Source organism: Alexandromys fortis, unplaced genomic scaffold (genome assembly GCF_014885135.2).
Source record: "Alexandromys fortis isolate MF-2015 unplaced genomic scaffold, M_Fortis_MF-2015_v1.1 scaffold_98, whole genome shotgun sequence".
In the NCBI taxonomy this organism is placed as follows: domain Eukaryota; kingdom Metazoa; phylum Chordata; class Mammalia; order Rodentia; family Cricetidae; genus Alexandromys; species Alexandromys fortis.
In genome coordinates this window covers 1367056-1380157 of record NW_026068002.1, presented here as the reverse complement: position 1 = coordinate 1380157, position 13102 = coordinate 1367056, and the positions used below count along the sequence as shown (strand labels likewise).

At 37.5% G+C, this 13102-nt stretch overlaps 1 protein-coding gene across 2 annotated transcripts in view; it reads left to right on the top strand.

Moving 5' to 3' along the window:
* Positions 1-207: 207 nt before the first annotated feature.
* Positions 208-13102, top strand: part of Nyap2 (neuronal tyrosine-phosphorylated phosphoinositide-3-kinase adaptor 2) — a 208134-nt gene continuing 195239 nt past the window's right edge. For both annotated transcript variants that reach the window (XM_050161056.1, XM_050161055.1), the window contains exon 1: positions 208-428. In XM_050161056.1, the coding sequence (XP_050017013.1) occupies positions 208-428 (221 nt within the window). The remainder of the gene's footprint in view (positions 429-13102) is intronic.

The following is a 13102-nucleotide window of genomic DNA, read 5'->3' as shown; positions in this document are numbered from 1 at the left end:
GTCCATAGCCCTGCCAGGAAGCACCTTTACCCATGGAGACATCTCAGTAATCATTAACTTAAGAGTCATAACTCACCAGAGCCGCATATATCCTGAGGTGTCTGATAACTCACTTGAGATTTGGGACAATAAAATCTTAGGAACGAACCTTATCAACCTTGCTAAGGGTATGATATGTTGTCCATCTTCAGGAAGTATCCCGTTTCCATGATACCCTCCAAGATGATGAGTGCTAATCCTGAAGAAGACCCTTTGGACAGTTTTCTCCAGTATATTGAGGATATGGGGATGAAAGCATATGATGGGCTGGTTATTCAAAATGCATCTGACATTGCCCGTGAGAACGATCGCTTGAGAAATGAAACAAATCTGGCTTACCTGAAAGAGAAGAATGAGAAACGGCGAAGACAGGAAGAAACAATCAAACGGTAAGTATAGATCACTGCATTGCATGAGGGAGTTTACAATTCCTATTAGGATTGTGTTACTGACACCTGGCCCAGAAGGGGCTGGTCAGAGTCTTGGCAGGGAACATAATAAAAGGGATACCTGGATGCTACCAAAAGCTCATCCCTCCTGCTGTCAGATCCTGACCTGAGTTAACAACAGTTACTTGCTTGCATTTTGTGCATATGGAGGTACAGATGGGCTGGGGAGAGAATTCAGTTTTCTCTCTTAAAAGCTTGTGTTGAACAACTTCTTAGTAAAAACACCAGGGAGCTGAGACATGTTTTTAACAGCCAAAGTTTTATGAGAATGTCCACCTTTAATGGCCAATGTTTATAATTCTTACCTTAAAATAGAGTTCATCTTCTTCCTAGAATATAACCAAAACCAGTGACTAATTAGACATGTATGTGCCTCTGAAGAACTGGGAATCCTTGGTGTATGCTCCTGATAAATTTTATGGAGATTACATCTCTTGGTTTGATACCAAGGGTTCCAAGTTTGTTCAGACGAAATTGCTTTCAGGATTCAGCACCTAGAGGGCCAAACTAATGAGGCACAGACGGCAACCCTGCAAATAGAGGTTAAGCGCCTAGTGTGTGCACACAAAGGGCACACAACTTCTGCTTTTTACAGAAGAATAAATCAGGTTGTTTTCTGATGTGCTACTCTGTCCAGCTTTGTGGAATTCTGTTTTATTATTGTGGTTCATTTTTTTTAAGTTGAAAAATTCAAAATGTAGAAAATGCTCCTTTCAGTTATCTGCATGGTGGACTAGTGATGGGATACTGGGATAGTTCATAAAGGAGTTTCATCTAATATTTTAGTCACATATTCTCTGGGAAGATTAGGATATTAAGGAAATGAAAATGATTTATTTCAAGTTCAGTTATTTGGATTGCACAAGGCAATGTTACACAAAACGAATAATGCAAAGAAAACATTTTACATGTAAAAAAAGATGGAAAGAGGGAAGAGGAGGGGTAGGGTGAAAGAGTAAGGAAGGAGAAATAAAACTAGAAAGAGATGTTTTAGAAGAATATACTATTTTAGTTCTGAATCATTAAAATTTTACTCTGTTTAACTTAAAATTGATTCCTTCCTGTAGTATGCTAGGTATCTTTTAATATTTTTTTCTTATGTAGCATTTCTGACAGACTTCTACTTGTGTATGAGTGTCTTACTTTAATTTTGAATGTTGAGTTTTTAAAAATTCAAAGCAAAGAGGATCGGTTACATGATTTCTAGAGCGTATTAGTACTGTAATTTAAAGTTTTGCAACCTTGCATTTGCAAATCGACAACTAATTGCTTTTTCTAAGTGCACGACTAGACTTATTTATGGTAACATCTGTTGGCTCTTTCTAGCATCACAGCATACACATCCGTCCCACTGGCTTCCAGGTTTTATTATTAACCTTTAATAGGATTCTGCATAACTATCTAAGCACAGTGACAACAGAAGTGGCTAAGTTTCCAGTGCTTTACTGGCACATGTTTAGAGAGGCATGAACAATGGGGCGGAGATCTGAAGTCTAAGGCACTTGGGAACAATATCCAGATAGGTAGAGATACATCAAAACCATGCCAATCAATCATGAGGAATGTGACAGCGATTTGAATATGTGAACTTGTGCTCATTCTGTTGAATTAATCAAACTGCTTTCTACTCCTGTGTTACAAAGCACAGAATGTAGCTCGGAACACTTACTGGAAAAACAAAACAAAACAAAACAAAACTAAAATACCCTTCATTGACTTCAACCTTGCACATTGGACTTAAGCATATTAAGACATTAGACTCTAGCGTAGCTTGAGGATAGAATTAGCACTGAGTGTGCGTCGATTCTCCTGTTTTCTTGTAACTTATTAGAACGGATGGGGGTTGTTACTAAGATGGCTGTGGGAAAACTGGGTAAAGTGAGTGCATTTTGGAAACCATATGAACTTTTGGATTGATGAGACTTAGGCATTGAGTATGGAGAATGAAAGGCAAGGAGCTTCTTGTGGTCTTCTGGTGTACCCTCTGTGTGATGCTGTTGTTTGAACTAGAAGGATGGCATTTCTATTTAATGAAATGGCAAAGACCAAAAGTGAAGCAAGTTTAAGGCAAATAACAGGGAACGGGAGCCGATTTTGATATGCAATTGTTGAAAGGCTTTGAGCTGCTCCGGTAGTGATTCTGGATGGAAACTCGGATAAAAGACCCAGGACTTTGGGTAGACTTCTATGTGATAAGAGGGAGAAACATCTTAGTCTCCCATAGGCTTTTAAATCATGTACTTAGAGGACAACAAAGATAGCTAGGACTTAAAATTTAAAGTGATCAAAAACCCAGGACAATTACCCAGGGCACCTCAAACCTCACAAGATAAAGACAGTGGAAGAACCCAGTAAGTGCAATTCGGGAGCCCCAAAAGAAGACTGAACAATGCCAGAACCACAGCATTGGAGGAGAGCCAGCAGGGAAAGAGAGAGACAGACTCATATGCCCTTCTTCTGCCAGAAGCTTCATTGTAGCTACAGGGGCAGGGCAAGACCAGCAGCCTGGGACAGCTCTCAGTGTAACACATTATACCAGGGAAAATATCAAGGTGCAGGTCTGGCCCACTCTAGGATCAAAAGGGGAAGTCACAAAAGACTTAGAGAAGTAAGCCATCTGAGAGTCCCTCATACCCAAAAGAGAGTCACTGGGTAAAAATGTAAAGGTGACCAAGCTGGCATTCTAGTAAGAATGATAGGGGATGGGGCATCCTCTAGTCTTAGGTAAAGAAGATCATTTTCCAAACAGCATTTAACTCTTGCCCAATAATGGTTGAATGTTTTAGGAATGAAAATAAATGGTTGATGCCTAGCTATTTATAACTCATTTCTTTATTCAACCCTACCCCAAATCCTTTTTCTGGGATTCTAATTTAATGTGTAAATATCTTGGAAGTATAAGGATCCTATGAGAGCCCAAAATTGTTGAAACTTCTCCAAATCACTTTTCTTTTCCAAAATCACTAAGCCACATGTGAAGCAGAATGGCTTAGATTCCTTTGAATGTGATTGTGGAGGTGCTTAGAGAGGGAAAAAATATGAACAAAGCCAGACTAGCAATGCCTCTGTTTGAGGAGAAGTCCAAAAGCCTTTTGCACTGCCTTGGGAGAGGACCAGCTGAGGCACCTCCTTGAGCAGTACAGTCTATGTATCATTTTAATGTCTGGATTCAGTTTAATTTTGTTCATGTAAGAAACAGTATCCCAGAGGTTTGGCATTTTCAAATGATGATAATCTCTCCTTGTTGTGTGTTTTTTCTTTTCTTTTCTTTTCTTTTTTATCTTATCACTTCAATATTCCCAATGAGAAATGTCTGGTTTTTTTTTTTGGAAAGTCCATCAACTAGGTTACTGTTCAAACAGGGATCCTGGAACCCTGAAAAACACAGAACACCCACATTCAAAGTGAACATATATTTCAGGGATTTTTTTTACCTTGCAATTAATATCAAATAGAAAAAAAAATCAGTAAGTTATTAAAAACACCATCTAATTAATTAAAATTACTTCATCTGTCTGCTGAATGCCTTCAAAATATATTCTGTGATTTAATATATGGGACATAAATGCCAGAAATTCTAAAAGGCAGCACATTTGACCTTGAAAAGGCATTGATGGTAATTCTCTGTGAAATGCGCCAGTTGCAATTTCAAAAATGTGCCGACTGCCAAGGCATGCTTAAAACATGGAAATAGGATTTCATGTGCTTGGCTTTCTGGACCACATACTGCTGAAATGCCTTTTGTGTTCAAGCTGGGAAGCTTTAACACAGAGCCCTTAGACAAACAATATCCCCCCTCACTTCTTCTATGATCTAAGTCACTGCTGTTTTTCTAAGCCCAGTTTCTTATTTTTAAACTAACTTGATCCCTTGTCACTATTAAGTTCCTTGTATCTTCCCTTCTATCTGTCATACGGGCTTTACTGAAAAGACTTGCTGGTAAAAACGAAATACTAAATAAAGAGAAGAATGACATCCTTAGTGCTTCTCGTAGCAGTTTAAAGTCACATTTGGTAAGAAAAAGAGAAACACATAGAGGAGAAAATTAACAAATAATGAAAACAATCATTTCAGTGGCTCATTGTCTCTGCTATTTTAAATCTCAATGGTTTTGTACTGGCATGAGTATATGAGACTTATTTTTATCAAGTAGCCCACAAGAAAATCAAGCATGTGAAATTACCTTTCAACAAGATATTTCATTTAAGATGGTTAGGAATGCACTAGTTATTCATAAATATGGAGAAAGGTGAGAAACAATCTTTGGTGGTTAGTGTGTTTGATTGTGGCCAGTAAGAAGAGGAAGTGATGAATGACAGGTGACCTGAAGGGCAGTATCTGCAAGCACCTCTGAGAACAGGCTTTCTTGGAGGTCCTGTCTTTATAGGTAACCCCTTGTTAGGTCATCAAATGAGGACAGTCACTGAAGAAGATGAACAATCTGAGGGCCATCTTCTATATTAGAGGTACAACTGGTTTCTGAGATTCCTTTAGAGCAAAATTCACTTTAAATTCTGGAATTAGTCCTCACATTTGGTTATCCTAAAAACAATGTAAGACATATTGCTAAGTAAAAAGCAACAAGAAAATAAATATTCACATCTTTTCAAGTATAGTCTTCTCTGTAGGAAGCAGTTAGTTGTTTTTCTCCTAATGAAAGAAATGCTGCATTAGTGAAATTCCTCCAAACATTGTGAGTCTGGGAGACAGCTCTTGACTTCAGCAAAGTGCTTCTGACACAAAGGACTACTTAGGCTGATTACCAGTGTCTCTATTCCCCACGGATGCCCTCAGGGGATCTATATGAGGTTATATTTCCTCTTTAAAAGTGACAGTCTGAAATAGAATTAGATTACATATGGCTCCTTTTAAAAAGGCATGCAGTGGTATATTTGTGTATACACTTGAAAACTGTGTAGATTGCAGAGTTTCAGATTTCCTGTTTTGCATCGGGAATCAGAGTACCACTATAGTCTCTCTTGGACTTTTAGGGAGAAAGCTACAATAAGAAATAGGAATTTTAAATTTATTTTTCATGTACTGATTTACTACTGCCACAAAAGGACATGCATATGATACCAAATTTGTAAATCAGTTTGTTTTGTTGAAATAAAATCATAGTGACACTGAGAATGCTTATCCACAAACATATGGTCATTTATACAAATAATTTAGTAAGTTTTGGATTTTTGAATTGTACTCTCAACATGATGGAAAACATTGTGGAACAGAGAAAATGCATTGATGTGTATGTTGTGAATGGTAAACCTCCTCAGTGCCGCATGAGCATCCACTCTGGTCACATATAGCTCTCCCGCGGCATTTGTTCTCAACACAGGCATGCAGCAATGTAAAGTTTCCTATATTTGCACTAGAAAGGATACTTAAAAACATCATTCCATGAAGACAGCTAAATGAACAAAGGTTCGGAAACACAGGGCCCTACAGCTAGCCGTCCAGTGTAAAGACTTTATCTACAGGTAGCACAGGGGTAGCCCCTAGCTGGCCATTGCTTCTAGGCTTGGATGAGTATTGGAGTGAAGCCCTTGGCCATAGCAGCTTGCCAGTGCCTGGGCTGCCATGAATCTGTTTATCTGATCTGATATGAGTTTCTGACCTAATTTTACTGTAGGACTTAGTGTGCAGGCCGAGAAAACAAGGTTAATGTGTTGATCCAGGGTGAGATTAAACAGCAGAATCTCCTAATGACGCTCTCTAATTTTGGCTTCCTCTTGTCCTTGTGATTAATCCAAACCACTTTCCTATTAAGCCTTGCTAAGTACCACAAACTGTTTTGCTTGGTTTGGGTGTTATAAACCACATATCCAGTCTTTTTTCTGAGTTGAATGAGATAGCCAAGCTTTAACAGTTACAAAATGCATAAGAATTTCATTTTAATTCATAGAGCCCCAGATTTAGAGGAAAAACTTCAGTAAGCTGCCTTGAACAACCCTTGGTGGTTATTCTTTGCTGAGCCAGAAAGAATGTCTACAAGGATGGCTATGCGTACAGCAACTTACTAAAGGTTTTCTAGGGATGACGACAGAAGTTAATGTTGTCGAATACTTAAGAACACCCTTGTGGTAGGCAAATGGTGTTGGTGTGCTGTCCAAGTTTTCAGCAAGTGTCACCCCTGTCCTAAGATGATTAATACATATTTTACAAACCATCAACTTGCGATTTACACAATGCTAATATTTGCAATATTATTATGATGGTGACTGTTTTTTTTTTATTCTCTTGGTAGTAGAGATTAGAGCCCACACGAATGAGGTTTACAGTTCTCTTGTGAAGGTTTTGCCTACAAAATGATTTCAGAACAACTAGGCTTTCTGCTGCATGGTCCTAGAATGCTTTAAGGCAATCAGTATCTGTTCTGTATCTGAAATAAATAGACAGATGCTAGCAAGAGGAGGGGCTCTTTTGAACAGAGCAACATCCAGACAGGGCAGTTCCCAGGGTGAGTCCTCTGATGCTGGGGAAGCAGCAGACGTCTGGACAACTAACTCGGAGACAACTGGGAAGCTTAAAGGAACCTCTGCAAAAGTGAAGGTACCCTTTCCTGAATACACAGTGCTAAATTGTTTACAGATTCTTAGGGAAGCTTTGGTTTCCATTCCCTATCTAAGGTTATTTTAACACACAATTTAAGTTATGAGAGAATACTTTCAACCTTTTATGCAAACATGGCATTTATAAAAAAATGTTGAAGAATAACAAATGCAGAAAAAGATATTGGGGAACTAGAATATGAATCAGTGAATATTTTTATTTTTTTCCTACTAAATGTGAAATGGCTCCTGGAGAATGTGTCTAATGTAATGAAATGGCCAGAGTAGTCCCTGAGCATGCCAATAAAATGGCCTCTGAGGCTTCCGTCCAACTTTGAGCTTGCCTGAAGAAAATGTATGCATTACAAATGTGTGGGTTACCTTGAAATTAATTATAAAAGTTGATAGAAAGAAAATCAAACCTTTCCCTGTGAATTTCTGCTGGGGACATATACCCCTAATTGAAAGGTGTTCCCGCTGATTCTCATACCTGAAAATATTCATGCCTCTGATGGACTATGGACATGGTCTATCTGCTAAGCTGAGGGGTGGAGGGGAATCTCCTTTGCTTTGTCTTAAAGAACAAGCACCTTCAGCATGATGTACCAGGTAGCTATTTTAAAAATACAAAAAGTAGACCAATATTTAGAATCCATTATTTTAATTAGTAAATTACATTTTAGTCTTTGATCATAGGGTAACTAAAGTGTTCAGTATATTTTTTTTTAGGCTAAGAAATGATGTGGCTCAGTGGAATGAAAATGAACATGACAAAGGAGAGGGGATTTTCTATCAGGCTAATGTACTACATAGCACTTTGATGTCTATATTGCTTTTTTCATTACTCCTTTATTGAGCAGCTTTTATGTCAAGCATTACTCTCCATGCCTAGGTTAAGGAAGTGACAGAGTTGTCCAAAAGGAGGGAAATGAATTTTAGGACATCAAGAGAGGATAGTTTAAATCAAGTTGCTCAGGCTATCTTAGATGGCACATCGCATGTGAACCAAGAGCTGAGAGGGAAGGAGGGAGACATGCTGTCTGGAGCAGGAGACTTACAGGAAAACAGGACACCAGGAAAACAGGTCAGAAGGGCACATTTGCGGAAAAAAAAAGAAAAGCAAGATCAAGGGTGTGATTAGAATAGGGCTGAGTAGGTGAGGTAGAGAAGGCGGGACAATCACGCTAAGAGAGGTGGTGAATGGACTTTCAGGGAGCTTGGGGTTACTGACATGACTTGATTTCAGAGAAACTGCCATAACATGGATAGCTACTGGGGGCTTTTGAGGTGAAGAATGAGAAATCTGATTACTATACCTGAAAAGAAGTCTCTTATCTGCTCTCTGGTTCAAAAATGACGGAGACAGGTCCTCCAGCAATAGAATGACTCTGAGCTGAGGGTAGACTGTGGCCTGGAGGTAAGGTGTCATAATATGGCTTCAGATGCCTACTGGGCCTCCAGTGATTTAATAATATTTGTATTGTTTATGGTTCATTTTCAACAACTTATAGGTATAAAGCAGAAAAGTTTTGTAGACATTCAAATAGTTATACAATGTTAACAAGGGCATGAATGAACATGTATATAGTTCCATGTTCAGACTTGTTATACTTCCATCAAGGCTAAAGAACCAATATAGAGCCTGGTGGTGGTGGTGCATGCCTTTAATCCCAGATCTCAGGAGGCAGAGGCAGGCGGATCTCTGGGAGTTTGAGGCCAGCCTGGTCTACAAGAGCTAGTTCCGGGGCAGGCACCAAAGCTACAGAGAAGCCCTGTCTTGAAAAACCAAAAAAAAAAAAAACCAAACAATATAGAAGTATCTTTGCTTTGAAGATTAACAAATGACACACATAGTCAAAACTTCCAACTTTTCATCATATCCATATATTTTGTTCTTTTCCCTAAAATGTCTTAAAAATTACAGGAGGAAAAAATAGTTATACAGATATATTTAAAAGGAGTCATTCTTTGATGGGCTTGCATCCTAATTATTAAATTGATAGCCAAGAGAAAGGAAACTATCTCTCATGGAGAGTGTGATTGTTAGCCTTTGTGGCACCACATTGGGAAGAACTCACCCAGTGCGGCAATGTAACATCATCGAACACAACACAGGCTATCCATAGTGCAATCTGATAACCAAATTCCACATTTTTAAAAGGAATTACCTTGAACATTTTCCTTCTTCAAGTGTGAACTGTTAATATGTTCACTCTTTCTGATGGAAATGCGTTTTTTCTATCCAACTGCTACAACATTTTTTGCTGTAGCTAAGGGGAATCCATCAGTAATGAATCGTGAAGGTGAATCCACTATCACATGTCTCAAATATTCACATCTAAAATGTTGTCTTCCAGTGCTTTGTTCTTGTGTTCCTCTTCATGAAAGCAGCATATTTTCTGTCCCAGAGCATTAACTCCTCCCAAGACATTTCTTCACTCTGCAAGTGTTGGAGGATGTTGACCATGTTGGCCCTGCCATGTTCCCAACTGCCCTTTGCCTGGGAAAAGAACTCTTCCCGTTTCTTTTTTTATATACATTTTTATTAATATTTATTCTCTGCTCCCCTCCCTACTGCTCCCCTCCCCCTTCCAACCCTCCCCCAAGGTCTCCATGCTTTTCTTTGGTTCTGTAATTGTAACTCAGGCATGTCCAGCTTTTTGACAAAGTGTACAAGCTATATATGGGGAGAATTGAGCTTCTTAAAATTTTCCTGGTGAAATGCTTAACTTCCAAGGATGCCTGTTGTCATTTTTTATATATAACTTAAAAAATAATGTTGGTGTGTACATTAATAGTTGAATATATAAATATCTAAAAATGTTAGAATCTAAGAATTCTGATGATGTGTTTATAAGCCTTGCTAGTATAAACATTCATTTTGAGAAATTAATTAATTTAGATGTCAAATATTTTTCTTAGACTGGTTCATCTTTTTCTTATAATTATACTTTTATAACTTCTTAATGACTCATTGGGGTTTAAATTTATTTTTTAGGTTTCTATTTTATAATCCATTTCAATTTCATATTTCTTTTTAAATTTTGTAATTGTTCTATTCAGTTATTTAAAAAGCTTTGGTACTTCAAACAAAAATAGAGCACAACACATTTGAAAACATGGTATGTAGTTCAACAGATTAAATGGGATAAAGAGACATGCGGGAGGGGATAAAAGTTACTGCCCAGTAAAAGGCTTTTTAGCAAATCATACTGAATCTCATTAATAAAGAATACATTCACTAAAGCTACACAATCAATCTGCCATGTGCATTAGTGATGTCTAGCCCAATTCAGGTAGATAAATTGTTCTCTAAGTGTCGGTCGGCTGCCACTCAATCACAATACCCATAATATATGCCTTGCTGAATTTTCTCTGATTCATGACAATATTTTCTCCCCACAGTGTTAGACTAGACTATACAGGTGTAACAGAAGAGTGTAAAAGACAAAGGATATCTAGCTGGAGGGAAATTTAATAACATAAAGGATGGTGTATGTAAGCAATATACCAAAAATAAGCTGCAGGGTATAGTCTGGCTGAACACTATACTATTGTCAAGTGTCTGCTAAAAAGAAATGAGGAAAAGTGAAGCCAACATAGAGCTGGAGGACTCCAATGAGACTATTACCACAGTACAGACTTCCATCCACCGCCGGGTGCCGTTAAGTTACAGAGGACGAGAAAGGAGGAGAAGGAAAACGGAGTAACCATTTGCTTCCTTGAGTTTTTGAATTACATAGTTGTAGCCTGTTTTCTAACTGTGAATGATGCATTTAATGATGAGGCCCGTGACTAATACCTTTTCCAATGAGCGCCTGTCAGGAGCACTCATTGTTATAAACAGACACTTCTTACAAGCCCAATACAATGTGTTTTTGTGAGACTCTGGCTTGAATTGACACCATGGGATTTTTCTAAAGGAGCCAATCAATTTCACATGCGACCTGAAAACACAAGCACCTGCTTTTGAACCCATAGTCAAAGGGAAAGGGTTCTGTCACTTTGCAAAAGATTAAAAGTCTCCAAGGAGATGTTGTAAATGTAAGAGAGTATTTTGGAATGAGGTGGAAAAACTAAGCTTGCACAATTATACGATTGTATTAAAGTAGAGGAGTGAAAGATTAGAGTGGTATTGGGTTTTAGGCAGGAATACTGCTTGGGGATTTGCCCTTAATGCAGTGACCTTATCTGCCCAAGCCTTTCCATTTCAGTTTGACTTAGAATTGTAAAAAGAAGTCAGCTTAAAGGTATCAACAGGGCCCCTTGTGTAAGTTCCCTCTAGCAAAGAGCCTCTTTAGCTCAATGCAATTGACAATCTTGGTTTGAAGCAGACTCTGATTTAGTTAACACGAGAGCTGAATGACCTCTGCCACCCCAGAGCTGAATGAAGAGTTCAATGCAGGTTTGATGGCATGTATGAATTAATGTGTCAGGGTGAACCTGGGAACACAATGCAGAGGCCATTGTGAGCATACAGAGACAGACAGAAACCCACACACAGTGACACAAGGCTGTCATATACAAGCATGTGAGTGTTCAATTTGAAATGATAAATGCATGGATGTGATATCAGTACCCATTTGTAATGATCAGGCTCATGAGGATCAACCTCAAGCAATGATTAAACATGCAGCTTGAGTCTCTTGCTTGGTGATAGTCGGGATGCGCTGTGCTTGGGCAGGCAACAAGACAACATGTTTTAGATATAATAGTTAGTCTCAACTCCTTGATGGGGTACATTAGTTACTGAAAAAACACATTAGTCATGAATGCATTATCAGATGTAATATGTTGACTTATATGACTATGTCAGGTGGACACATGGAGTCATTTTAATCCTTATGTACATGATATCACTCTTAAGATTAGCACTGAAATTCACTACCAGGAATCTAATGTCAAATTGAGACTGTTCACCTGCATTCATTTCTAGACTTTGGGTATAAGCCTATCGCCTTCATGCTTTTTAAACTCATTACAAAATGATGAAGTTTTTGCACTAAAAATGTTATTCTATGTTAAAAATGTACACAGGACAACAATCATTAAAATTCAGGTTTTATCAAATTATTTTTCTGATCCTGTGCTAGTAATCTGAATTAAATAATAGATTTTTACATATCCTCTAAATATTTTCTAGTCTTAGTTTATATTATTCTAACCCCAACTATTATCTCTGTCAAAAGCACATGACTACATAATAATACAACAGTTATAAGCACAGTGAAGGATTCTCCCAATCATGTGGTTTGAAAACGAACACAGATATTAAAAATGTTTCTTTTTTACTTTGGAATTCAAGAGTTTGCTATGTACTTACATGTCAAGTTCTTACCATTAAATGTCTGTAATTTAATCATTATAGATACCCAAATATACAATGCAATTACTAGCATTCTCCTGTCTAAGCCATAAACAATCTATCTAAACATTTAAGATTATATCAATTTAAAATGTAATCATTTTATGTTAAGCTCATTTTTATTTAATTATCTTCTGTCACTCTTACTGCCTTGATTTTCATAAACTTAAAGCAATAGATGGAAATAAATCTATTAAAAGAAAACAGAAGTTTTTTATAAATAAATTTATTAAAAGGCAGAGAAGTCAAGGAATTTTATTCAGTTTTCTAAAAGAACATGTCCACACCCTTGCTTCAATTTCTGAATACATAGGCTTGCAGCATGCTTATAAAGGCATGGTTATGAAAGGCAATTCACGCAATTTTGCAAAATTATAGAATAGCTGTTATTAACTCTAATTAATATTTAACTGGTATTCCTTATCTTATAGTAGCTATAGTACAGAAGCTAAATCGTTTGCAACTAGAACTATAGAAATTGATTTTTATTTATTTTTTCATACATTACAGTTTTTTTTCTTTCCTCTCCCTCCTCCCAGGTACATTCCACTTCCCTTCTCAGCTAAGACAATGGATTATTTTTTCAGAGAGAGAACTTTTATAAAAAGGAGACAGGAACATATTGGGTTCATGTTTGTTGAGTAGTCATTTTAATCCAACTACTAAGTCAGTAAAGCATATCTACACTCCTGCTAAAA